General features: G+C 42.6%; 2 protein-coding genes across 2 annotated transcripts in view; one reads left to right on the plus strand and one right to left on the minus strand.

Annotated features, from left to right (window-relative positions):
- The window catches only part of LOC307037398 (glycine receptor subunit alpha-3-like), a 238,963-nt gene that overhangs the window by 4,088 nt on the left and 208,532 nt on the right, over nt 1-26,343 (minus strand). The window contains exons 8-9 of the mRNA XM_079678243.1: nt 3,977-4,129; nt 2,483-2,773 (exon numbers count right to left, since the gene is read on the minus strand). Coding sequence (XP_079534369.1) covers nt 2,483-2,773; nt 3,977-4,129 — 444 coding nt within the window. The remainder of the gene's footprint in view (nt 1-2,482; nt 2,774-3,976; nt 4,130-26,343) is intronic.
- LOC307037371 (E3 SUMO-protein ligase ZBED1-like) lies at nt 11,610-15,785 on the plus strand. The gene is made up of 2 exons (XM_079678196.1): nt 11,610-12,794; nt 13,402-15,785. Exons 1-2 carry the CDS (start codon nt 11,876-11,878, stop codon nt 14,415-14,417), a joined length of 1,935 nt encoding a protein of 644 aa, XP_079534322.1. The 5' UTR covers nt 11,610-11,875; the 3' UTR covers nt 14,418-15,785.

Raw genomic sequence — 26,343 nt, forward strand, 5'->3', positions numbered from 1 at the left:
ATAATATCAGAATAAAGAAGAGGACATTTGATAAAAACTTACACACTAACATGAATTCAGGAAGCATCTTCAGTACAACCACCTTAAAGGGGAAGTGAGCTTTTGTTAGGTGTTGAGCAAAAACACTGACTGTATAGTGAGTAGCATCAGAAACTAAAGAAAACCTTTATCTTAACGACGTGTCTTAATGACTCCTGAATGCAAACCACCAGGTTGAACTCTTCCCTTTTTGGATACTTGTAATTGAAGATGTTTTATAAGTGAAGCTGCCCATAGTTCCATGTGCATTCACTGGTCACATGTATACCCATTGTCTTTTCAATGATTTATTTGTTTTAAGGCTCCTGCTCAGTAGTGATCAGTTGTATTATGTAGTGTGGGTAGCTTCTGATCACACTTCCCACCTCTGTAAGGACACACCTTGTGAGATGTTGCAAGTGTGTGAGCCTGATATCTGATACAGGGAACAGATCAGCCAACAAATGAGGATTCCTGTGAGAACTGCCCTACTGACTCAGAAATGTACCTTCATTGAGAATGCCACTCAATGTAAATGTACACTTGAAGAATTGAAGTAACATTTTAATCGATCAGTTGTGCTAACCCTTCTCCACTGTGTGCCATGTTGTGTCCTTTGTTTCACTTTCCTTTGGAAGCAGCAGTAATCTGTGCATAGTGTTGTGACGAGACACACCTCAGAGTGCCTGCTGTAAACGCATCATTTCATCCAGTCACACAGCTGCACTACGTGTCCTTACTATTTCTATAAATACACACGGTTTTACCATCCCATAAACAAGAGGCAAAGCACGGCACACACTGGGTGCTCAGTAGAAAAACCTCAATCACATCTGCTGAGATATGAGGACAGGTGATAGAGAGCCTCCCCTCTTTAAGCCCCTGTCACACTGTCCCGAAATTGACTCCCGATGGACGCAAGAATATGGAATTGTGAATTTCGCACGAAGATGGCCCCGAACCACACACAAAGGCAACATTTACATTACATTTAAGACATACAACTGCAACGAAAGTAACAAAAACGATTATGTTAAAGTACTATGATACTGTACTGATATTTTCAGACTTTGTTCTTTACTTTATCCGTCTTTATATGTAGAAGATATTAAGTTTTCTCCGTAATGTTGTTTCCATAGCAACAACAACTTCCTGTCAACTCGCCTTCAAAATAATATATTATATCCTTTTCAGTTTCACAGAACACAAATTGGGTAATTTACATAATATGTTTGCATGATTTTGTTGTGCAATAAAACAACCCGATGGACACACAATAAAGGGAAAGTTCAAATTCAGCTCTGATCGTAACAACATCGGGACATTCGTGAGGGCATCTTAAGCCATCGTATGACCGGTGGAGTTTCTTAGGCTCTGGCAGCAACTTCGTGAGCGGTGGCAAAATCTTTGGCATGCCAAAAAATTGCCGAAGGACCTTGCGAAGGTTCATTTTCGTGTTGAGTTCGTGTATCAATTTTGCCCTTTGTAAGGCCATCGTGAGAGCATCTTGTTATCATCGGTGCCATCGGGCATTCGCCCCGATCAGAGTGAGGGTGAATGCCCGATGGCACCGATGATAACAAGATGCCCTCACGATTTGACATGATGCCCTCAAGAGTGCCTTACGAAGTTGCCGCTCACAAAGTTGCAGCCTGAGAAACTCCACCGGCGGTCGTACAATGGCTTAAGATGCCCTCACGAACGGCCCGATGTTGTTACGATCAGAGCCGAATTTGAACATTTCCTTAATCGTGTGTCCATCGGGTGTCAATTTCGGGACAGTGTGACAGGGGCTTAACCGATCACATCATTCAACCGTCTCAGCAGTTCTCTTATAGTTTTATGAATCTGCTATAAACCAAGGTGTGTTAAAAAGGACCATCTATGTATGTCATAATGCTGGTTTAAGGCTCTCTTTTTGTATCTCACTCACATTCATTTTTAATTAGTTTTCTTGTCACCTCATAACTTATTCATCAATGCATGAATTCCTCGCCTCTTGCTCATTTTCAAATACTTCCATTCCTCCGCAGATTGATGATGTGGATACATCCTTCATGGGCGATAGTTTTAACTTGTGAATTTATAATGGCTCTTTGAATGGAGACGCTGTTTTTATATAGACTCTGTGTTCAGACAGGGTGGGATTCAGGTATTCTCATAAGTCAGTATGTTCTGGAGAGCACACTGTTGGATACTCAATGTTAGTGACGACTGGTATAAGAGTTACTGCCTCAGAATCAGGACATTTTAGAGGACGTCCTGAATGGTGGCCAAGGGCAGGGTTAAGGAACAGGGAATTAAAGGTAGTTAACAAAGTGTCCTCATATGCATAGTGGTATAAGGATGTGTGTGTGTGTGTGTGTGTGTGTGTGTGTGTGTGTGTGTGTGTGTGTGCGTGCGTGTGAGCACTCATACTTTCTATGTATAATCTCCACTCTTTCCTTCCTTATCTCTTATGTACATCTTCATGTCGCAGGATCTTATAAAGGACCCAGTAGAATATGTTGAAGAAGAGGAAGGCCAGAGGGAAGCCGGCCCTCGACACTGTGTCAATCTTTTTGGCTCTGTCGATGAATAACTTCCTCATCTCTTCAATGCTTCTGCCCCTTCCACCTGCTCCAGGTGGATTCTGGGTAGGGTTTGCTGTGGCTGCGGGGGTATTCGATGCAGTCACAGTGTTGTTGGCGCTGGCCTTCACGCCTTTGCTGTTGCTTGGAGTGGAGGTCAGTCTGCTCTCATGCACTTCCCCTTCCTGTGGGACGAGGGTTTTCCACATCAGAAATGAATACTCACTTATTATTCCTTACACTGACTGGGGGGCAACAACACATTGCCTCCAACATGCAAGTGAAACATGCTCAATTACATGCAAACATAGACCGCCCCCCACACACACACACGCACGCGCGCACACACACACACACACACACACACACACACACACACACACACACACACACACACACACACACACACACACACACACACACACACACACACACACACACACACACACACACACACACACACACACACACACACACACACACACACACACACACACACACACACACACACACACATACACACACACAAACACACACACACACGTTACCCTGCGGTTGCTGGTGTAGATGTTGCTCATAGATCCATATGGGGTGTGTGTTGCTTTGAGGCCGTTGTCAAAATTAACACGACGCAGGGAGTCAGCTAGCTACTCAGGACCAACTGCACTGCTCTACCGGGACAGCATGCACACCAGTGATCAACACACAGAAACACAAAGGAAAAGCAAATGGCCTCCAAACACGGGGGCGGGTCACTCCTTCATTCAGTCAACGTATCAGTTGGTGGTTTACACATGTAACTATTCATTCATATAGTGTTTTTCATCAAAAGGCTTCTCTCTACTGGTGTTTTGGTTATATCTCATTCTCTATTTATTTTCAAACTGTACCCCTTTATACACTGTAATAGTAAAACACTTGTACAAGTTCAAACATATTGTCCACTCTTAAACCGATTGATTAATCTGCAGCTACTCTAATGGCTGTTTGCATAAGCATGTTGACTGAATGTGGAGTCGATCCTTTCCCAACACAGAGATCCTCAGCAAGCAGTGAAACTTACTGTATCTTTCCGTCAGAGACACAACACAACTTTGAACCAAAGAGCAGTGACAGCCATGCAGCATCATGCACTAATACGGTAAGAGAGGCTCATGCGTGCACAGCCAGAGGACCTGACACTTTATATCTATTGTGCATCAGGAATGGTGTTTGTTTCAACTCAATGACGTGACATTTTTATTTTTCATCCTCTCAATAAACCCAGTAGAAACTTGGAATTGCATGCCGCCACGAGGTGGCAGCATCACGCCAGATGTGAGAACAACATAACAGTGCATGTGTGTGAACACCTGTTTTCAGGTAGAAAACAGGTGGTTTTTCTATACCTTAGTCCTGTTTGTCTTGTGAGGCCGTCTGAAGCGCAGCAGCTCTTTATGTTGTCTCGACACAAAGTTGACAGCAGCGTACTCCAAAAGTGCAGAGAAGACAAACAGGAGACACACTGCCATCCAGATGTCTATAGCCTTCACATATGAGACCTGCAACACATATACACACATTAAATATGTTATACACACACACAAACACACACACACACACACACACACACACACACACACACACACACACACACACACACACACACACACACACACACACACACACACACACACACACACACACACACACACACACACACACACACACACACACACACACACACACACAGCCTTGATGTTGAGGTGTGTGCACAGCATGTGTGAGAGAGATGGCTGTGCAAATAAGGGTTACGTAAGAAAGTGCTACATTTGTGATTTATGTCATGCATACAGCAAGATACCAGAGCAAGACTCCCTGTCACGCTTACCTTAGCAGATAAATGATGTGTGTAATTAACACACACTCGTGCTTTCCCGTACAAAAAAATCCACCAATAAACATTGAGAAAAATGTCAGGTCTAAGGAGAGGATATGAACACACACACACACACACACACACACACACACACACACACACACACACACACACACACACACACACACACACACACACACACACACACACACACACACACACACACACACACACACGTTGCACCAAAGGCCTGGGAGTTCTACCCTTTGACCCAGATGGACACAATTATGTCCTTGGGTACGACAGGAACTGTCTTTTCATGGTGCAGATTCATCAAAATGTAAAAACAATGCTAGACATGCTAAACAGCCTAACACAGCTAATTGACACTATACACAAATAAACACATTCTGTTTACTTCAAACAACGCAGGATGTGCAGACTGCTGGCATGTTATCTTTATATTTTTATTAAAGAAAATACAGCAAAGAATACACTTTTTCACAATTGCCTTCTCAGTTCTTTCAATACTGAATTCCCTTTTTCAAAACTCCTCACACGCTAAACCAGTGCTTCTCAAACTTTTTTCAGTAATGTACCCCCTTTGAACATTTTTCTCAGCCAAGTATCCCCTGACCGACCCCGAACATTTTTGATATAAAAAGCCTATATAAATAATTACAATATAGTGATGTTCCATCAGTGACACGAAGGAATCACAAAGACTCAGATGCACGATTCTTTTTTGATTTAAAAAAATACCTTTTATTATACAAAAGGTTTTAGGATCAACTAGGATACTCACAAGTTCGCTAGGTTCAACTAATGGTACAAAAAGACTTTACAAAGATAATGGTTTCTAGGATCTACTAGGATACTCAATAGTTCACTAGGTTTGACTAGTATGCTCAAGGTCTTCACGAGGGAGTACAGACATGGACTTGGTCTAGAGACAAAACGAACCGACAAAAGACAAAAGGAGAACAGGGCTACATATACACACAACGGTTAATGGGGCACAGGTGAAAACAATAAGGAGCAGGGTACCACAATCAAGCTGGCAGGTGACACACAACGACAGGAAGTGTAGACACCTGAAAAGAGAGGACAGAGTCATCATCAAAATAAAATGCAAGGCCACAAGAATAAACACAAAACAATAAACTAACAGAACTCTAACGCTGAAACCTTACAATCAGTGTGTGATTTATTAACTCCTTCATGCATGAATTACAACAGACTAAGGATATTTTCATCTTTATGCATTTTTTAACAACAGATTTTAGGTAATATATGTTTAACAAACCAATGAATAAAATTATATATCATGCAAAACCTATAAAGAACAAGAAAACAGCATTTAATTAGCAGTCTCTAATGTAGTGACCACAATGCATGAAAGGGTTAAAAAAACAACAACGTTGTAACTTAAAAAAATGTGTAATTCTAAACAAATTATGTAATAACACTGCAATGATACTATATAGGAGTTTTAGGTCCTCAGCGATCGTGTACGGCTTTTTTTTTACAATGATACCTTTGCATGTAATAGTCACCTCAATATCAACACAAATATGTGTAAAATATTGAAATTTGTACATGTTTTATACTACTAAAACAGCCTGAGGTCAAATTGTCGACAAGGAACACCAATGCGTACAAAGTGCGTACAGGACATTTAAAAAAGATCTTCATGTTCATTTTATGTTTAGCCATTAGTCCTCACAAAATTAGGAAAAGTCATGAAATACTAAAATAATAAAAAATAATGTGAACTATTTTTTTAGATACGTTAAACATTGAATGGGGTCAAATTGCCCCCAAGGATAACAGGAGGGTTCATGGCGAATATGGCAAATATACAAGTTGTAACAACAAGCAGTAGCGCTGAGCAAAGTCACTAGAACGTGACCACACACTTTTAAAAACAGAGAAGAACCAGTTAAGCACCTGAAAAGCACAAGAACGGATCTTGAACCCTTGGTAGTTTTAGGAATATTTCATATAAAATTGGGTTTTCAATTTAACTAATTGTACTATGATTATTTTTGTAATCATGCATGGTATTTTTTTTATCAACCTTTTTTTTTATCTCACGTACCTCCTGCAGTACCCCGACGTACCCCCAGGGATCCGCATACCCCCATTTGAGAATCACTACGCTAAACAATAGGAGTATATCTGGACTAAACTGTGGATTACATTTTGCTTTGACACAAAATACATTAAATAGCAAATCTTTCAAAGTGCATGAACTGTGTATCTTTAAACACTATGATACTGAAGGCAAAACTATTACTTTCAATGTATGTGAAAAACCTAGAATAACCATGTAACACTGAATAATTCCCCTATTCCTTGATCACTTGAATGAAAGACTTGCTGGTGATGAAAGTGGGAACGTGAGGCAGGTCCAGAAGGTTTTATGTGTATGGGAGAAGTACTCAGATCTTGTACTTGAGTAACAGTAGAAGTACTCAGATCTTGTACTTGAGTAACAGTAGAAGTACTCAGATATTGTACTTGAGTAACAGTAGAAGTACTCAGATCTTGTACCTGAGTAAAAGTAGTACCAGAGTGTTACTCTTATTCAAAATGTTACTCAAGTAAAAGTAGAAAAGTAATAACATCAAAATCTAGTTATAGTAGTGACAGTAAAAGAAGTAATTGAGCAGATTGGTCCATTTCAGAATAATAGATATGATATGTTTTATAATGATTGATCATTAAAGTGTTCTCAAAGCTGGTAAAGGTGCAGCTAGTTTGAATGACTTTGTATACTGCAGGGTAGCTTGTGAATTTACTCCAGGTGGAACTAAAGTCTGATTTAACACTTGATTATATTTCACATCATTTATCCAGATCTGTAAAGTAACTGAAGGTATTCAATACATGTAGTGGAGTAAAAGTACACCATTTACCTCTGAACTGTAGTTGGGTAGAAGTAAGAAGTAGCATAAAATATAAATATAAATAATAATATAATAACTTCATTTATTTTCAGCACCTTTCAAAAACAACGTCACAAAGTGCTTTACATGGATTAAGAACCGATTCTGCCAACCTTAGATTCTCGGGCAGGGAGTTCCAGAGCTGCGGAGCTCTGACGGAGAAAGCTCGGTCACCCTTCGTTTTTAGCCTGGTTTTGGGAACAGCTAGCAGAGCCCTTCCCGAGGTCAGTGATGTAATCCCTTAAGAGCTTTAAAAGTAATCAATAAAATCTTCAAATTAATTTTAAAACAGACAGGTGAACATAGATGTAACAGGGGTGATAGGCAAGCGTCTTTGAGTTCAAGAAAAGCGCTATATAAATATAATTTATTATTGTTATTAAGGACTTGATTTTTGAAACGATACGTAACCAGTGGCGACTGGTCATTAGGGGCAGGTGGGGCACAGCCCCACCTAGTGTCAGCAGAAAGTATTAAAAAAATAATGATTACAACAAAATGCAAAAATTAAATTAAAATATATATAAAATATATTTTAAGATCTTGTTTAATCATCTGATTCGTCTGCACATTGCTGTTTTAGTCTGTGTTCTTCTCATTAGTGTCTACAGTGTGTGCCTATTGAGCTGTTTAGAGCCATGTGGGACAAAACCCGATCATGCCCTCCCTCCCTCTCACTGTCTAAGTGCACGGTGACTGTAAAAACTACACTGCGCATGCTCAGAGTATTGTCCTATTTAATGTGTGTGGCAAAAAACAATGACCATAGGGGCAGTGAGCTGCCATCCCCACCATACGTCATCTCACATCATTCAGAGCTGATTGGCTGTAAGTACGTGTGCCGCGAAAAGTGTGGTGTTTGAAGAGGAGACGAGAGACGCGTCATACAACCTGGAAGTAAGCTGCGCATCGTTTCCCTCCACAAAAAAGCAATGAGATTTCTCCATAGGATTTTAGAAAATAGCTCGAAATAAGATCTGTGGGAAACGTACCTGTTAGATCAGTGGTCGCCAACCAGTCGATCGCGATCGACCGATCGATCGTGAGTGTGGTGCGGGTAGATCGCGGACCGTTAAAAAAAAAAAGTAACAAAAGAAAGAAAAATTAAATTAAAATAATAATGTTTGAAAAATACGTTTTTAGATGTAAACCTATCATCCACCACCCCGTTAGCAGGTGCCACTTGATTGACATACATTTGAGACACCTCAATAATATAATACATTAACCGTGCTTTACGTGAACCTCATCATGAGTCATAACACAAGAGAGGACGGCAGGACTGCAATTTCCCGTGTTCAGTGAATGCAACAGAGGCAAGTCACCAGACCAATCAGAGAGTTGCATGGAAATACACGTGTGCTTGTGTCATTCAAGCTCGGCTCTGTGTGTGTGTGGCAATAGCGCATTTAGGGAGAGAGGGGGAGAGAAGGGGAGAGAGGGACCGGTGCTAGCGGGGACCGTGATGTTAGCATCTGGTTAGCTAGCTGCACTAACGGACATAAGGAGCTGTCTCCACAACAAGCTGGAGGAGAGTCCTCCCCTGTCAGACTGAGGGGCTCAGGTAAGCTAAAGGACTCTCTGAGTGTTTAGAACGGTTTTGTCACAAATTATTCAAAAGATTATTTCCGCGGCACACCTTCATATGATCATTATAGTTATACAAACAATAAGAGAATAAATGAAAAACAGGTATGAAATAGCCTACTATATGGCAGTAAAACAAGATTACAGTTTGAAAGGGGAGTGATTTGTAAAATATCCATAAAGAAAAAGAAAATCTGTTTACAGTTCTGTTTCATCTGGGTGTTGTGAGATGTATCCATAGATCTCTTCATGTTGCTCTCAAAGTGCACCAGATTGATGCTTTCAACTTCAATATTTAAAAAAAAATCTTCCCGGGGGACCGTCCCCCCGGACCCCCCTAGAGGAGGTGAGTACCCCCCTAGAGGAGGTGAGGTCTGCCCCCCACTCATAAAAAATAGCACTTTACCCCTGCCTATATGCCTTGAGCTGATTATGGAGCCTTCATTGTAACAGTAATTCAGATGCAATTAGCTTATATAAAAGGCCTCAAATTAGAAGCATTGTCTGGGTCGTCTTTTTCACTCAATTCTGCAATAGGTAGATCTCGCCTTTCACCTAGGCCGAGGTCCGTGATCTTGGGCTTAAAAAGGTTGGTGACCACTGTGTTAGATAAATGCAAGTTTTGTTCAGCCGGATAATATCCACATGTCTTCCCTACTTTTATAATATTTGAATCATAAATCTATCGATTAGATTTATGATTCGACTTTTGAAACTACAAGAAGATAAGGAGGACTTTTACAAAAAAGTTATAGAGATTTTTGTCCAGAAGGATAGGCAAATGGACTTCATCTTCAAGCCAAGGGTAAGACCACAATTTTATTGAAAATGGGATCTTACAAAGAGAGAACAATTCAATATTTCATGATAAAATTACATTTTTTGGGTATCCTTTTGTTGAACTGTCTGTTTAAAATTAATCGAAGCATCAGACTAATAAGTCTTTTGAAAATAATAATATATTTTGATTTAGGTCAAAATATAATATGTGTAAACCTGAAGTGTCAGTGCCTCACCAGCCATGAACCTCACTTCACGTCACTGCAGAAGCTTATATATAGACATCTACATTTTTTGTGCTCCACCACTTTTGTACATATAGAAACGCCACTGTACGTAACGGTGGGTTACGTATTGTAACCCTAGTTCTATAAGCACATATACTGGACTCTATGGGTACTACTCTCATCAATGATACGCAAGCGTTCACACACTGAAGTTGTATAAACGTAGCCGGTAATCAGGGCGAGCCTACCTGAATGTGCTCGCAGGCTCAAAGTATAAGGCGGCTACACCTCCTGACTGTCATCCTACACCCTCTTCAGTGAGCGCATAGGAAAGACAGGGCCCCTAGGTAGAGGGCTCCGCCTGTGCTTATAGAACTAGGGTTACAATACATAACCCACCGTTCTATCCACACTGCCCCTGGTCCCTGCACCCGCATATTGCTTTGACAGCACTTCCTGCGGTTTATCACACTGACATGCACGCGCCCACCGGCTGCCTCTTTTACTGGAGTTACAACGGGGGCGGCGAGTGGGGAACCGTGTCGCATAATGGGTGCCCAGTTAACATCGTGTGAAACGGATCTTGCCGAATTCAACGAGACATTATGGGGGAATGTGGAATTGTGGAGAGAGATGACTCTTACTCTGGGATAAATGCAATTGTTTTTATTCAATGCATTCGTCACAAACACATATCTTTTCATGACTTTACAGTGGGAGGTGGCGGAAGAGCTCGCCCTCGCGTCTTGGGTGGTGAGGCACACAGCTCTCGCCGCCGGGACGCTTCCTCCCACAGCCCGTCATTTCCGGGAGGACGGCCCATTCCACTCCGAAGCTCTCTGACGGCGCGGAGCCGGAGCAGAGGCCTGTCGGGATCACGCAGCCTATCCCCGCGGGTGCCGGTATTGAGCCGGTTCCGCGGGACCAGCCGAGTAGGTAGAGGGAGCAGCGGGAGCCATGGGTGCTCTGAACCAGCGCCTTTCCCTCCTTCTCCCTGTAGCGCAGCGCTCTCCCCTTTGAGGAAGAGCCAGAGGCAACATAAGGCTGAGCTGCAACTTTTGTTCTTCCAAGGGTCTGAAACGCTGTGTGACCGATGAGATCGATCCAAAGAGCCCTTCCGTGGATACGGGGGCCCCAAGGTGATCATCACGATCATTCCTGGAGAGAGTCGTGAGTCCCAGCCAGAAGTGGCGTGATCCCACTGTGGCCAGGGACATTACACGGCCAGCTGCGGCGGCCACACCATGAATCAGATTATTCATCTGCCCGATGCTGCGGTCCAAATAATCACTCCGATCCTGAGATGGAGAGGCGGGGGCGTCCTGCTGAGGAGTAATCAGCGACACGCCCAACACACCCAACACACCCAGATTATTCGCTGCTGCCGCCATCTGTGCTCCGAGCCGGAATATTTTATCGAAATATTCCAGCGTCTCTCGGTCACGAGGCAGCAGGGGCAGAGGCTTTTTATCCTCCGCCCATCCTGCTGCCTGTGGGAGCAGATGGGCAGCCAGGCTCTCATCAAGGGGGGGCACGCCGGGACACGCTGTGTCCGTGCGGCCCTGCACCCTGGGGATCCCCACCATACCAGCCGCTGGAGCTTTCGTCTTCAGTGGCTGTCGCCATGATGCCTCCACACTAGGGCTGGGCGATAATTCGATCTCGGTTCGGGATCGCGATACAATTTTGATCGATTGCGATATTATGCTTGGGACATATTATTCGATATGACATCTTAATAAAAAGTAGGCCGCCTAGGCGCAACAACACCAGTATCAGTTTGGCTGCTGTATGCCGGTAGGACACGCCCACGAGCGAGCAGCGTGGCTACAGAGTGAGACTGAAGACAGAGGGAGAAAGGGATGAACAAAGAAGTTGTCAAAAATGAGCGAAACTAAAGAGGACCGTGAAAGTGAAATTATTGGCGAACGCGAAAGCGACACCGTAGGCCTACTAGAAGACATAGTTGACAAAAAATGTCACACCACGTCAGCTGTGTGGACATGGTTCGGTTACGGCAAAAGCGACCAGGAGCAGACGAAGCCGGTCTGCAAAATATGCCGGTGGGTAGTACCAGCCAGGACGGGGAATACGACTAACCTTTTCAATCACCTGAAAAGGCACCACCCCACTAACTACACAGAGAGTGTGACACTGCGGGCTCAAGCTAGCACACCACACACGAAGCTAAGCCACACACACACGTCGCCCGGTAACATCAATAAACAACAATCCATCCAGTCGTGCTTTGCAGCCATTGCCCCGTATGAAAAACAGTCAAAGCGGAGCAAAACTATAACGAGCACTATCACTTATTGCCTCGCTAAAGATATGATGCCCCTGTACACAGTGGAAAAAGAAGGCTTCAGGAAACTGATCAAAGTGTTAGACCCCGGGTACGAGCTCCCTGGTAGAAAATACTTTTCTCGGACGGCGATGCCACAGCTTTATAATGAATGCCGTCGTAAGGTGGAAATTCATCTGAATGATGTTAAATACTTTGCCACCACCACCGATCTATGGTCTAGCCGTACATCGGAGCCATATATGAGTCTCACGATTCATTTCATTGACGAGGAGTGGGCTCTACACAGCAAATGCTTACAGACAGCATACTTCCCAGAGGACCATACTGGGGAAATCATCAGCCAGGGGCTGGAGGATGCACTCAAATCCTGGGGCCTTAGGGAAGACCGACAGGTGTGCATCACAACAGACAACGGTGCAAACGTTGTCAAGGCTGTTTCCCTCAAAGGCTGGTCCCGGCTGCAGTGCTTTGGTCATCGACTGCACCTTGCCATTGGTAAGTTCATGATGATAGGCTAATAATAAAAAAAGTTCATGATGATGTCAAAGGCTACATTTTCAGCTCTAATAATAGCTCAGTGTAATGATTCGTATTCTTATACACTGTTGCCCATAAAGCTGGAATAAAATGTATATTTTTACCTCTTCTCATGAAATGATAGTAACAATGTGATTTATTCTTCATAAAGTATATTCTCAAAATTGGTAACTGGGACTCAGTAGCCTATGTAATTATTGCACCTGGTAATTACTGATGTGTATAAATTGGAATAGAAATAGGAATGTATCTGAAAACAAAATTATTTCACTTTACATGCCTCAATAAACCAATGTACAGGCTATCACTTTATAACTATTGATACTGATACTAGGTGATAATTCGATCATTACTAACATTTTGCATCTAAGATGTATTTGAATGAAGAGTTTATATTCTATCACTGTACTCAACTTAAATTGAGGAAAAATATGTTTATGTGTGTAGTCTAATTGATTTTCATATCAAGGATGTCATGACAATATTATGATTTATTATTATAAGACAGAAACTAATTTTTAAATAATACTTAATACTAATAATACTACATTTTTGTCATCTACAGAGCGAAGTGTGAGAGACAAGAGAATAGAGAGAGCCATGGGTGTGAGCAAAAAAGTGGTTAGTACTTTCTCATACTCATGGAAGAAGAAAAAAGAACTAACAGCTGCACAAAAGGAGCTCGACCTACCTGAGCACCGGTTGATGACAGAATCACCTACCAGGTGGGGTTCTCGCCATGCAATGATAGCACGAGTACTGGAGCAGGAGAAGGCCATTTCAAAGGTTTTATCTGCTGATAGAAAAACAAGGCACCTGGCTCTCTCATGGCAAGACATTGAGGTCTTGGAGTCTGTACACAAGGCCCTTAATCCACTTGTTGAGTTCACTGATGCCCTCTCTGGTGAAGCACATGTCAGTGTCTCTTGTGTGAAACCTGTCCTACAGCTCTTCAATACAGAGGTCTTGAAGCCAGGAGAGGATGACACAGAGCTAACGAAGGCCATCAAAACTACTATCACCACATATTTGAATGAAAAGTATGATGATGATGCCACTGATGACCTCCTTAACATGGCATCTCTTGTTGATCCTCGGTTCAAGACCCGCTACATCCAAGGTGACAAGGTAGAGGCTGTGAAATCCAGAGCTGTGGCACAGATCCTGGGTGACTGTCAGAGCACACCACAGTCTACTCTCACACCTACAGCTACTGCTACTGCTACAGCTTCAGCTCCACCAGCCAAAATGCAGAGGAAGACACTGGGCAGCTTTTTCAAGAAGTCCTACTCTGTTTCTACCTCTAGTCTAACAGATGAGCAGGATGTTGAGGCTGAACTGAACAGTTACCTGCTAGCTCCAGAAGTAGACGGTGAGACCAACCCCCTGGCATGGTGGAAAATCCACTGCACATCATACCCCAGAGTGAGCTTCCTGGCAAAGCGGTATCTATGTATTCCTGCCACCAGCTCACCCTCAGAGCGTGCTTTTAGTACAAGTGGCAATATTGTGTCCTGCCATAGGGCAGCTTTAAAGCCAGATGTGGTGAACAGACTTGTCTTTCTTGCAAAAAACCTGTAATGGGGTAAATGATGTTCACTACTGCACAAGATGTAGAATAACTGTGACTGGTTTACTATGTTTACACATTACACATGTTTTTTATGTTTAGCACTTTAATGTGTCAGAGGGTCTGACCCACTTGGTTTTGTACTGCCTTGGTTTTGTACAAATATTTGAGATTATTATTATTTAATAATTTTTTTTTTTTTTTTATTCTGTATGAGCGAAAGCATTTTGTTCTCACTATTGGAAGGCATTAAACTTTATTATAAAGTTTCAGTGAATCTCTTGTTTCTTCAAGCTTCAGGATGTCCCTCACACTGGCAGCATCTGCAAAAACTACATATCGTGATAAGAATCGAGATCGATCAATATGGAAAAACATATCGTGATAACATTTTTTTCCATATCGCCCAGCCCTACTCCACACACTGCCAGATATCTGGCGATGGGGGCGAAACGAAGGCTGGCTGCGCCTCGCGGACCAGGCCATAGAACCCCTCGCAGAGGCGGCTCACCGGTTTCGGCGGCAGTGGTGGGGGTAGCGGTAGCCCTACACGCTCCGCCGCCATGGTCATCACCAGCTTAGACCTGGACGGTGAACTTTCATCGACGCCGGACCCGGAAGTGCCCGACAACGAGAAGTCCTCGTAATCCTCCCCCAAACGGAGCCATCCGCCCCGCTGGAATGGGCAAATACATACATCATGACATATATACATAAAGTTCAAGGTGTGATTGATTGTGATTGTTCATTGGGGTTATTTAGAGTCCATTTAGTGTCCGTATTGCAAAGGGGAAGAAGCTGTTTTTGAAGCGGGCGGTTTTGGTGGACAGGGACCTGTAGCGCCTCCCTGAGGGCAGAAGTTGGAAGACATGGTGAGCTGGGTGGGAGGGGTCAGAAATGATTTTCTTTGCCCTTGTGACAGTTCGTTGTTGGTGAAGTGATTCGAGTGATGGAAGGGGACTGGAGGTGATTTTTGATGCTTTATTGACAATACGTTGATGTTTATTCCAGGAGAGGTTGTCTGAACTGCTGTACCAGACTGGATGATGTGAGGATGCTTTGGATGATGGCTGTGTAGAACTGGATTAGGAGATGTTTCCTCACTCTGTATTTCTTGAGCTGCCGCAGAAAGAATAGCCTTTGGTTGGCTTTTTTGAAGATGTGGTCTGTGTTGGTCTTCCATTTGAGGTTATTGCTTATGTGAGTGCCAAGAAATTTGAGTGATTCTGTGGTGGAAATGAGTTTGCCGGAGATAGATAGAGGTGATTTGGGCTGTGGCTTTCGCCTGAAGTCGATGATTATTTCTTGGGTTTTTGCTGTGTTAAGTAGGAGGTTGTTTTCTGAGCACCAGGTGACTGCTTGATGGATCTGAGTGAGGTATTGTGTTTGAGTGAGGTATTGTGTTTAGAGTGAAGTATTGTGTTTGATGCAAAGATCACCGCTATTCTGAGACCCTCACAGTATTCCAGTCCCTTTTCAAAACTCATCTCTTCTCCTCTTGTATACTCTCCCTTTAAGCTCGACTTCCTGCCTCATGAGTCTGAATCAGAGTCGCTGTTGGTTGATCAAGTTTGATAGTCCTATACCCCCAGGGTTCGAGTTATAAACTGAGCTCTATGGGGGTCTTTACAACTAACGTGTGCGCACGCACGCACGCTCGCGCACTCGCACTCACACTCGCGCACGCGCACGCGCACACGCACACGCACACGCACACGCACACGCACACGCACACACACACACACACACACACACACACACACACACGCAGCAGCAGTAGCCCTCTACTTGCTACAAACCTAAATATGAAAAGGTTCAACTACACACAACTACACACTACACTTTGTCCACAATGACCTCCTTTATGAGGGGGAATAGCAAGACGGCAGGAGATTAGTTGTGCCAGGTAGCTGCAGATCCCTGGTACTACACCTTGCACACACACTTCCATGGGCACATCTAGGTCACTATAAGAAATATCTCAGACTTGCCTCGAGGTTCTTTTGGCCTTCAATGTACACTGATGTGCAGAAATATTGTAAAACATGCCCAGAGTGTCAGAAAACTAGTCCTCTTCACAAATCAAACCGAGCACCCCTCCAAACCATGCCGGTGATAACAGCCCCGTTCAGGCGGAATGCAGTGGACATTGTGGGGCCCCTGAAAAAAAGCTCAGCAGGATACCAGTAAATTCTTGTGGTATGTGACTATGCTACTCGGTTTCCTTAAGCTTTTCCTCTCCGGTCTATAACCACCCCAAAGTTGATCAGTGCTCTTGTCCAGCTGTTTTCTCGTGTAGGAATCCCTGAGGAAATTCTGACGGACCAGGGAACCAACTTCACATCCCGCCTGATGGGTCAGCTGCATAAGGAGTTGGGTATAAAAGCTATCAAGACAACTCCTTACCACCAAGAGACTGATGGCCTTGTTGAAAGTATTAACCAAACCCTCAAGAGGATGCTAAAGAAGTTTGTATCTGATACTGGAAAAGACTGGGATAAGTGGTTACCCTTTCTACTCTCTGCCTACAAACATACACACACACACACACACACACACACACACACACACACACACACACACACACACACACACACACACACACACACACACACACACACACACACACACACACACACACACACACACACACACACACACACACACACACACACACACACACACACACACACACAGTAAATAATAATTTTACATTCCTTATCCTTCCTCGCTAATGGCGGATTACGGATGGAGGTAAGAAATAAGTTGGCAGTATTCTAGGATGGACTGTAAACCGGTCTATCCTCGAAAGAGAACTTTGACCTAAGTTCTTTCTCACACAGGCTCCGCCCTCTCCTGGACTCTAAGGGTACTACTCTCACCAATGATACGCGAGCCGGCCAATCAGGGCGAGCCTATCTGAATACGCGTGCAGGCCCACAGTATATAAGGCGGCTACGCCTCCTGACTGTCATCCCTTTCTCTTCAGCAAGCAGGACAACACCTGACAGGGAAAAGTAAAACGTTTGAAAGAAGAAATGAGTTATCGTACCTTCAAGGAGTCGCCACTTCTAGAGACCCGGGCCTGTCCTTCGTGCCCTGGCTTAATAGCGGGCGCCGATCCCCACCACCTCTGCTTCGAGTGTTTGGGGACCAGGATATGGCCAAGGCGGTGCCATTCACGTTCGCCAATCCAGCGGGGCAGATGGCTCCGTTTGCCGGGGAGGAGGATGACGAGAGTTTCTCGTTGTCAGACGCTTGGAGGCAGAAAAGTCGCAGCTCAGCCGTATGTTGCCTATGGCTCAGGCTCCCTCTACCTCCGCGGAACCGGGTCAATACCGGCACCGGCGGGGATAGGCTGCGCGATCCCCACAGGCCTCTGCTCCGGTTCCGCGCAGTCAGAGAGCTTCGGAGTGGGATGGGCCGTCCTCCCGGAAATGACGGGCTGTGGGAGGAAGCGTCCCTGCGGCGAGAGCTGTGTGCCTCACCACCCAAACCGCGAGGGCGAGCTCTTCCGCCTCCTCCATAGTCTCGAAATAACTTATTTCACGTTTATATGATATTTAGGCTCGCTGGTCTCATCATACAACGGCAATGAGAAAGCACCAGGGGAGGCAGCCATAACCTCTGCTGCACTGAAGGGAGCGCACGTGAGCCCACAGGTTCTTGTTGCTACTGTTATTCTACAAAGAGACGGAAGACACAAACAACGAGCTAGACTTTTGAAACTAGAGGAAGATAAGGAGGAGTTTTACAAAAAAGTAATAGATTGTTGTCCAGAACGAGAGCATGGACTTAATTTTCAAGTCAAGGTAAGACCACAATTGTAATGAAAATTGGATCTTACTAAGAGAGAACAATCCAATATTTAGATTTTGGGTATCCTTTTGTTGAACGTTCTGTTTAAAATGAATCGAAACATCAGACTAAAAAAGCTTTTGAAAATAACAGAATATTTCGATTAAGGTCAAAATATAATATTTGTAAATCTGACTCTGAAAAAGTCAGTGCCTCAACAGCCATGAACCTCATTGCACGTCACTGATGTAATTACATTGCAAATACTGATTTGAGCCCCACTACTATATGGGTTAGCCCTACCATAGATTACCCAACAAAAATACTCTGCCGCCGCCACTGATTAGCGACCCCCACAGATGTATGATTTCACTGCGTCCGTGGGAGCTCAGACCCCTCCTTATTGATCAGCTCCCATTGGCTCCCACATAACTTGAACCCTGTATACCCCCCACCCTAGCCTTCCCTCATATTGTAAAGCGATTGTTAGTCCTTGAAAAGCCCTATACAAATATAATGTATTATTATTAGGGCCCGAGCATGGAGCGCTAGGACCCAACGGCGTCCTAGCACGAAGTGCGAGGAACCTATTGTTATTGGAGGAATTCTTCTTATTACTGTTATTCAATTTTTGTATCCTGTTTTTAAGGGCTTTAGGATGCTCACAAAGTTGTATAACTTTGTACGGACGCCAGGACCTGTGAAAAATGTGATATTCTTCCTCGTTTACTCTCTCTCTCGCTTGCTCACACAAAATGCACTCGTCGTGCCACACACAGCCAAGCTATGACACTCAAAGACCCAGAATAACTTTTAATGCTGTATCCTATTATTTTCGATGGCTTTATTGTATGATATGACAGATGAACAGATCGCCACTGGGCTCCAACTAAAGACACAGCTACGCAAAAAATGCAGCATGTGTACGGCTCTGAGAATCTGCCTTGGTACAAAGTAGCAGTGAAAATATGGTACGGAGTTTCATTTATTTGGGCATTCTCACAAAAAGCAAGTGGAATGGATTTGATAATGAAGCACTGACAAAGCGCTCTACAAAGAGCGGCGAGTGGATAGACCGATTCACAGACTTTCCATATGGTAAAAGTGGGGGGGTCTAAACTAACCATTTTAAAAGGTGGGGGGGACTTGTCCCACCCTGATATAATGGCTGCGACGCCCATGCTGTCATATAATGTGTGAAAACAAACACTGTTCATTTTCCAGGCAAGGTTTCCGCTAGGATTTTTTCTTGCCGGTCAAGTGTCCGGAAATCATTTATTTTACCGGACAAATTCTAAACTTACCGGTCATGTTTCAATAACAGTCTATGTTACAAACGCAACTATAATGTACACACGTAGGTTCGGGCCGATACAATGCGATTCAACACAATGCAAAATAATGATACAATTCAATATGCTACAACAGAGGATTTTTGTTTTATTCCTTATAAAAAAGTGCTTCACATATTTGGTTCTCTCTACTAGTACTGCGCACCCCATTATGCTGTTTCTTTTTTACTTTAAAAATAAAACCACTTTCACAAACAAGCCTTTTCAGTCCTTTGTGGTAGTGTTCTCTGTCTCCAGAGTACAGTACAATTGTATAACACCTCACTGTTAAACAATTTAAGGATGCATCGCCCAGGATTAAAAATATGCAAATAACAACTGCCATAGTTCAATGCGCATAGAGAACCGCAGTGACGCATCATAAAACCCGGAAGTAAGTTAGCATTTTTAGCACTTCTGGTTCCTTCGTCAAAAAGCAATGCATTTTTTCCATAGGGTTTTGGAATATAGCTCGAAATAAGGTCTGTGGTTGACAAAAATTTAAGAGATAAATCACGTTTTGTTCTACGACATTAAATACATCAGCAGTGACCCCACTGGTGATTTTTGAAGAGTTTACGTGTCTGAAAAACGATGGTTGTTACCGAGTGGCTGAATAGGACTACAGAAATTGTCGAGGCCGTTCTACGTCATTACACCGAACACGTAAACACTCCCGCTAAGTTTGTTTTCCCCTATGGTTTTCCCCCGTGTTCTGCTTGAAAGCAAGTACCTGCCTATCTTTAGTATCTGTATATCTATATCTGACCATTAGAATCTGTATTTTTGAAATTGCCGTTTTTAAAACCGTAGTTTTACAAATTATAGAATAATTAATTACCAGTGTTTTCCAATTTTACTCGGCAGTTCGTTTCGTTAGCTAACGTTAGCTAAAGCTAGCGCTACTAGTTAGCTACGCAATGGTTTGTTGCTTTGCTCCGGGTTGCAGCCAAAGGTCTTCGCATGAAACGTGCTCGTTCTATCGTTTCCCGGCCAATGTTTTCCAAAGGAGAGTCTGGATTCGTGCTATTAGGTAAGCTGACGTTACATTTTTGTCCATGTCACGGTGAAATATAAATGATGGGTAGTGACCGTATCGCCGATTTAGAGATGGCGTTGCTGAAAAGACCGCAACATAAGTAAAGATAATGAATACATCCTATTAAAACCTGTGTGGCTTATATGATAAGTCTAATTAGTACAAGCAGCATAACGTTTCACCATGTAACTAAAGATTGTAGTCAGGGAAATCAGTTTGACATATTGAACTAATAACAAATCACCTCTGGCTGGCAGAGAACTCTCTGCTCCATAGCTTCTCTTGGACGTAAAATCACATGTACATTTTATATTTATATTCAATTTAATATTCCATCCCTCACATACTTTTGTATATATATATATAATAACTTATATTTGGTTTTTCTTGTTATGCTGCTGCAACACAAACATTTCCCAAATTGGGGTCAATACAGTAATATCTTATCTTAATTAATTAAGAAATATAACTATTATAATATGTGTAGCAGCTGACACCTATTTTCAATATGGATTAATCTACCATTTATTTCTTTAGTTCAATTTTGATCTATAAAAAGGTCAAAATAGTGAAAATGTTCACGAGACTTATCAAAGTGCAAGGTTATATCTTTAGATGTTTTGTTTTAGCCTATGTACTGTATGTCTTAATGCTCTTATATGTGACGGGGTGACTTCCATGAAACTAATATTTGATATCTTCTGTTAGAAATTAAAATCAATGTTTTGATGGTATAATGTAGCTTAAACATACCGTCAGTTTAAACGCTGTTTTATACTGAAAAAACCAGAAATTCTCGTGCACAACCAATTAAGCTTTTATTCTGAAAATCCTTCAACTCCGGTTAGCATTTAGCATGTGGCTAATATACGATTTCCTAAAGAGGTGAATTTAGTAGCGAAATGACATGGAGTGGTGCAAACCAAAACCTACTGATTTAACACTACAACTATAGATGTCGAGATACTACCATGCTGAATATTACATTAAGGTACAGTTTATTTGAATACATTATTGTTTACAGACGAGAGTAGCATGTGACAACATCCGGAATGATCGGAAACCAAACCAGCCGTGAAGTATTTTCTGTATTTTTTAGAGTATTGATTACAGCGTTTAGAATGTGTTACATGAAAAGTGATGAAAGAGAAGATGAGGAGAAAAGGCGTGTTAAGCATATATTGAATGTGAAAAGTACCAATCCTCTGTTTAAATGCAACAACGGACATTAGAGACGAGGCGAGCCGGCTGGCGGGGAGGAGCCAGCAGAGGATATATAACAGCACCAGACGAGGGATTCGCTCTCTTCTCTTGCTCACGAGAGCCGGATCACAGCTGTTTTCTGCCTGAACAATATTCTGTCTGTAACACTACCGCGCCTTTTTTAATTAAAGTATCCCATTTGAATCTTCTCAGAGACTCCATTTAGTCTCATTTTAAAGCTTCTCTCCTGGACGCGAGAATAACGAACATATTTAACAATTGGCGACCCGGCCAACGTGATCTCGCACAACCGGGAGAGCAGTTGCAGTTTTCAAAGGAGCTTGAACAATGCTGGCAGACATACACTCGGGCCCATACAGAAAGGTAAAGAAGTACCTGTTTATTCAAAATCTTCAATAGATTACATAGTGAACAATAGGAGTGTGTGTCTGTCTGGTAAGTTGGACTCCTGAGAAAGACTGCGTAAATTTAAGTTAAAACAAGCCTAAATTGATAAACATTGGTATCCTACCACATGTGGCGTTGCTTTGTCGCAGGCAGGGTGAGTTCATTTTCTTTTGTTCTATTTAACCCTGCATGCTATTCATTTTTCTGTTATTACATGTCGGCTAGAGGCCAATCCCTTCAATAGGTGTCTTTTGTTGCGTTTTAAGTTAACGTGAATGGTTTTAGGCCATTAAGCAGTCGGGACTGCTTGAGGCAAAGACACAGCCAAAGTTTGAAGCTAAGGTTATTGGAGTGAGTGTTTGTGTTAAGAAAACAGTGTGAGGCTGTTTTAAAAAAGTCATTTTTCGAGGAAAAGGCCTGAGGAGTTTGAAGCTTTCAGCGGTTACTTTTTTCTGTTTTCAAAAAGACATTGCATGTGGATTACGACGAGAAGTGCGACATTCGTGCGTTAGATAGACAATATTCTTCTGATTTTCTGTGGATAGCGTCCCATTTTGTCCCATAATAGCGTGTTTAAACAGAAGAGATGACCATACTGGCTCTTAAAGTCAAAACATTTACGTATGGGTAGAGGGCTATGACGTAAGGGTATGAGGCAGAGTCCTGCACGGGTCTAATTTTCAAGACCCGCTCCCGCCCCGCACCCCCGACTTGCAATACCGAACCCGCCCCGCTACCCGCACATATTACCAATTAGATCCGCAAGCCGACCCGACCCGTCGGCACAGGATCCGCAACCCGACCCGAACCCGCATATTATATGAGAAGTGAAAACGTGCAATTATTAACACACGCAGTTGCATATTTGTCTCAAAAAGCGTGGGATGTTGGTTATTTTCTCCATCTAGGAGGACACCAAAAGCCTCCAAGACGTTGGATTTCGCTCCTGAGGAAGTGTTGGAAAATGCTGTATTCTCCGCTGGAGAGCTTCGCCTCAGCCATTCAGAATGTACAGCGCTCAGAAGCAGATTGATGCTCTGCAGAGGTTATGATTATGCACGGTCCCGCGGGGGAGAGGTCTGAGGATTTAAACATTAAACTAAATTATTATTATTTTAATATATTTATTATGCAACACCCGCGACCCGACCCGCATCATCTTTGTTTACTTGGGTTTTACTTGGGTACCCGACCCGATGCAGGACTCTGGTATGAGGCCCATTTATCATTGTAAACTAAATAGAAATGTTATTTTAAACTACAGTGTTGTGTGTTGAATTTACTAGACAAAATATCACCCCACCATTATTTCAACTCCACTGTGAGAGCCACGAGGTGTTTTTTCAAATCCCTTTGTTCTTCAGGTCAAAGGTTGGAAAACCAGTTGTCATCTTATCTTGACCTCATGTTCACAGTGAACCACACAGCAGTCGGCATTTCATGAATTGAAGTACTCTGTTTGCTTTAACACACTGAGGCTAGGCATTTCATCTTGTAAAGAACATCATACTTCTTGTCAGAGTTAGAACTATTGGAAGTATTTCTGCTGGTAAAAGTGTATTGGCTGGTTTTGGGATATTCTTGGTTGCAAGTGTGTATTGGCGGTTTTGTGAATATTCTTGTTTGCAAGTTTGTATTGGCGGTTTTGTGAATATTCTTGTTTGCAAATGTGTTTTGGTGGTTATGTGCTGTGTTGTTTAACCATAGTGTAATGTTCTTCCTATTTTAAAGATATTTTTAAGGAAAATAAGTTTCTCCTTGTTAAAAACAAGTCAGTTTTGCAACAGCTATTCCCTAGTGGATTAAGCTGGAAATTAAAATAGTGGTAGTACAGAATTATTACACAAATAGAAGAAACACCATAACATTTTGAAGTATAATTGTAAGTGTTATAAATAAACACATGCTTGATCGCCAAGATAGCATTGCAAGTGGTTTCTAATGATAAGATAAGAAACTTTACATAATACTTTTTCAAACACCAATTTATTGAAGCTAACACAAGTAGTGACATTAGCATAATTTCATACACTTCGGTATGCACTGTACACAGGAGATTTAGATTTGAACCAATATTCATACTTCAAAGTCAAAACCATACACGGTACAATTTTTATTTTAACATTTCATATTTTAATTTTGCATAATTTTTATATATTAATTAACTTTATTAATATTTTACCTAAAACTTAAAAAATAAATAATCTATAACTTAAAAAAAAAAAAAGATTAATAAAACCTTGAGCAACTAAATAAAAAAAAAAAAAACAGATTTAAAGTTCGGACGAACAGCAACGAAGGTGCTAGTCAGAAGATTAGTGCTTCATCTTTGATAAGTTAATAAATAATTAGAGAACATGTCACCAAAACAAACGAAGTTGAGACTATACGCAGAGCCAGGCTCAACAGCAGATATCAAGGGAAGGATAAAAATCTGATTAGATGCTATAACAGTTCCAAATCTTAGACAAAAGACATGGAACCACATGGAGAAACTGTTGGAACATTGGCAAACGAGAGGACTGTTTCCAGCAGATGATCATCCTGGACCAACGAAAGCCCATAGAAAATCTGTAGTTGAACATGAGAATGCTGAATACCTACAACAGGAAAGAGCATGGATCAAAGCCGGACAACCCTCTTGGTATGGACCTGAAAACATTGCTATGAACAGAGCTGAAAAAAGAAAAGTTATGGTTGCAAGTCTGGTATTCCATCTGGAAGATGCCAGCCAAGGATTGACAAACAGCTTACATGTGGTAGAACTCAGCAGAAGAATGGAAAAGGAACTCAACAGAAGAATGGAAGAGCAGCTCAACAGAGGAATGGAAGAGAGACGAAAAGCAGATGAAGCACATAATGACATTATTGAAGAGAGACGAAAGGCAGTTGAAGCCCATAATGACATTATTGAAGAGAGACGAAAGTCAGTTGAAGCCCATAATGACATTGTTGCAGAAAGACAAAGGGAGGAAGATAAATACCAACAACTTCTGGCGGAAAGACGACAAGAAGATGTATGATCCCAGGACATGATGGCAGATAGACAACGGAGAGAACAAGAAAAACGAAGAACCGGTGCATATACCTCCATGCCATTGATAGCGGCTGGAAGAGGAGGATTTCAATACCAACCATGGACTCACAGGGACATGGAAGCATTAGTGTCAAAGCTACCTCCACTCACGAAAGGAGGTCAGAAGTGGGTGAATGATCTGGAGAGATACACAGTCCAAGACCACCTGTGCTTGGGAGACATGAGGGCCCTGCTCGGACGGATTGAAGGACGACTTGAAGTGAGAGCAATAGATTCCGAGGCCAAATGCACCAACTCTCCAGATTACATTTCCTTCAACAAAGTCAGGTTGAGGTATTGGGCCCTCAACAGCCTGAGAAAAGAACCGGGGGAAGACATGTATGCCTTCCTGAAGAGATGTGAAGGAGTGTGGGAGGACTGCACTGGAGAACGACATGACGTTTCACCGTCTGTCGTAATGCTGTGGAAGAACGTGGTCATTAACGCCCTTCCCCAATCAGTGCAGGCAAGCCTGGGAGATGTGGTGGCATTAGACGCTATACCCATTGAAGAATGGAGACAACATCTAATTTACCACGATATGAAATACCAAGCAACCCAGAGGGAAAAAGACGAAGAAATTAAAACATTACAACTAAGACTCTTGAAGATACAAATAGCTGAGAAAGATACCGAAGCTAATAAAAACAAGAAAGCGGCAAGGCAAATGGCAGCTACATCAGAGAAGGCAGGATAGATACCTCCAACAATACAAGCTCAGGAAGAACCAGAGAATGCAGGGCAGACATTTCAAACAGTTGAATCTCAGATAGTGCCAGAGAATCAGATGGAGAACCAACAACCAGGAGGTTTCCGAGGAGGCAGAGGCAGAGGAAAATTTCTCCGGTTTGAGGGATGCTACATATGCAATCAGCTGGGCCCTTGGGCTAGAGATTGTCCACAGCAACAAATGAAATACCCACCACATGCACCAAACAACGGCCCACCATGCAGTTTCCATGATGACAACGGAGGCAGGGGGTCCCAGAGATGTCAAAGACGTACAGGATTTCCAAACATGAACCAAATGCCACTGACAGCCTTGTATCAACCTCAACAAAACTATTGTGTCCACACAGCTA

This window comes from Notothenia rossii (genome assembly GCF_949606895.1).
Source record: "Notothenia rossii genome assembly, chromosome: 1".
NCBI lineage: Eukaryota > Metazoa > Chordata > Actinopteri > Perciformes > Nototheniidae > Notothenia > Notothenia rossii.

Excerpts from the sequence above, each read along its gene's own strand:
- LOC307037371 (XM_079678196.1), top strand. The coding sequence starts at position 11,876 with ATGAGCGAAACTAAAGAGGACCGTGAAAGTGAAATTATTGGCGAACGC. Across the intron at positions 12,795-13,401 it reads TCGACTGCACCTTGCCATTG|AGCGAAGTGTGAGAGACAAG; the intron begins GTAAGTTCATGA and ends TGTCATCTACAG.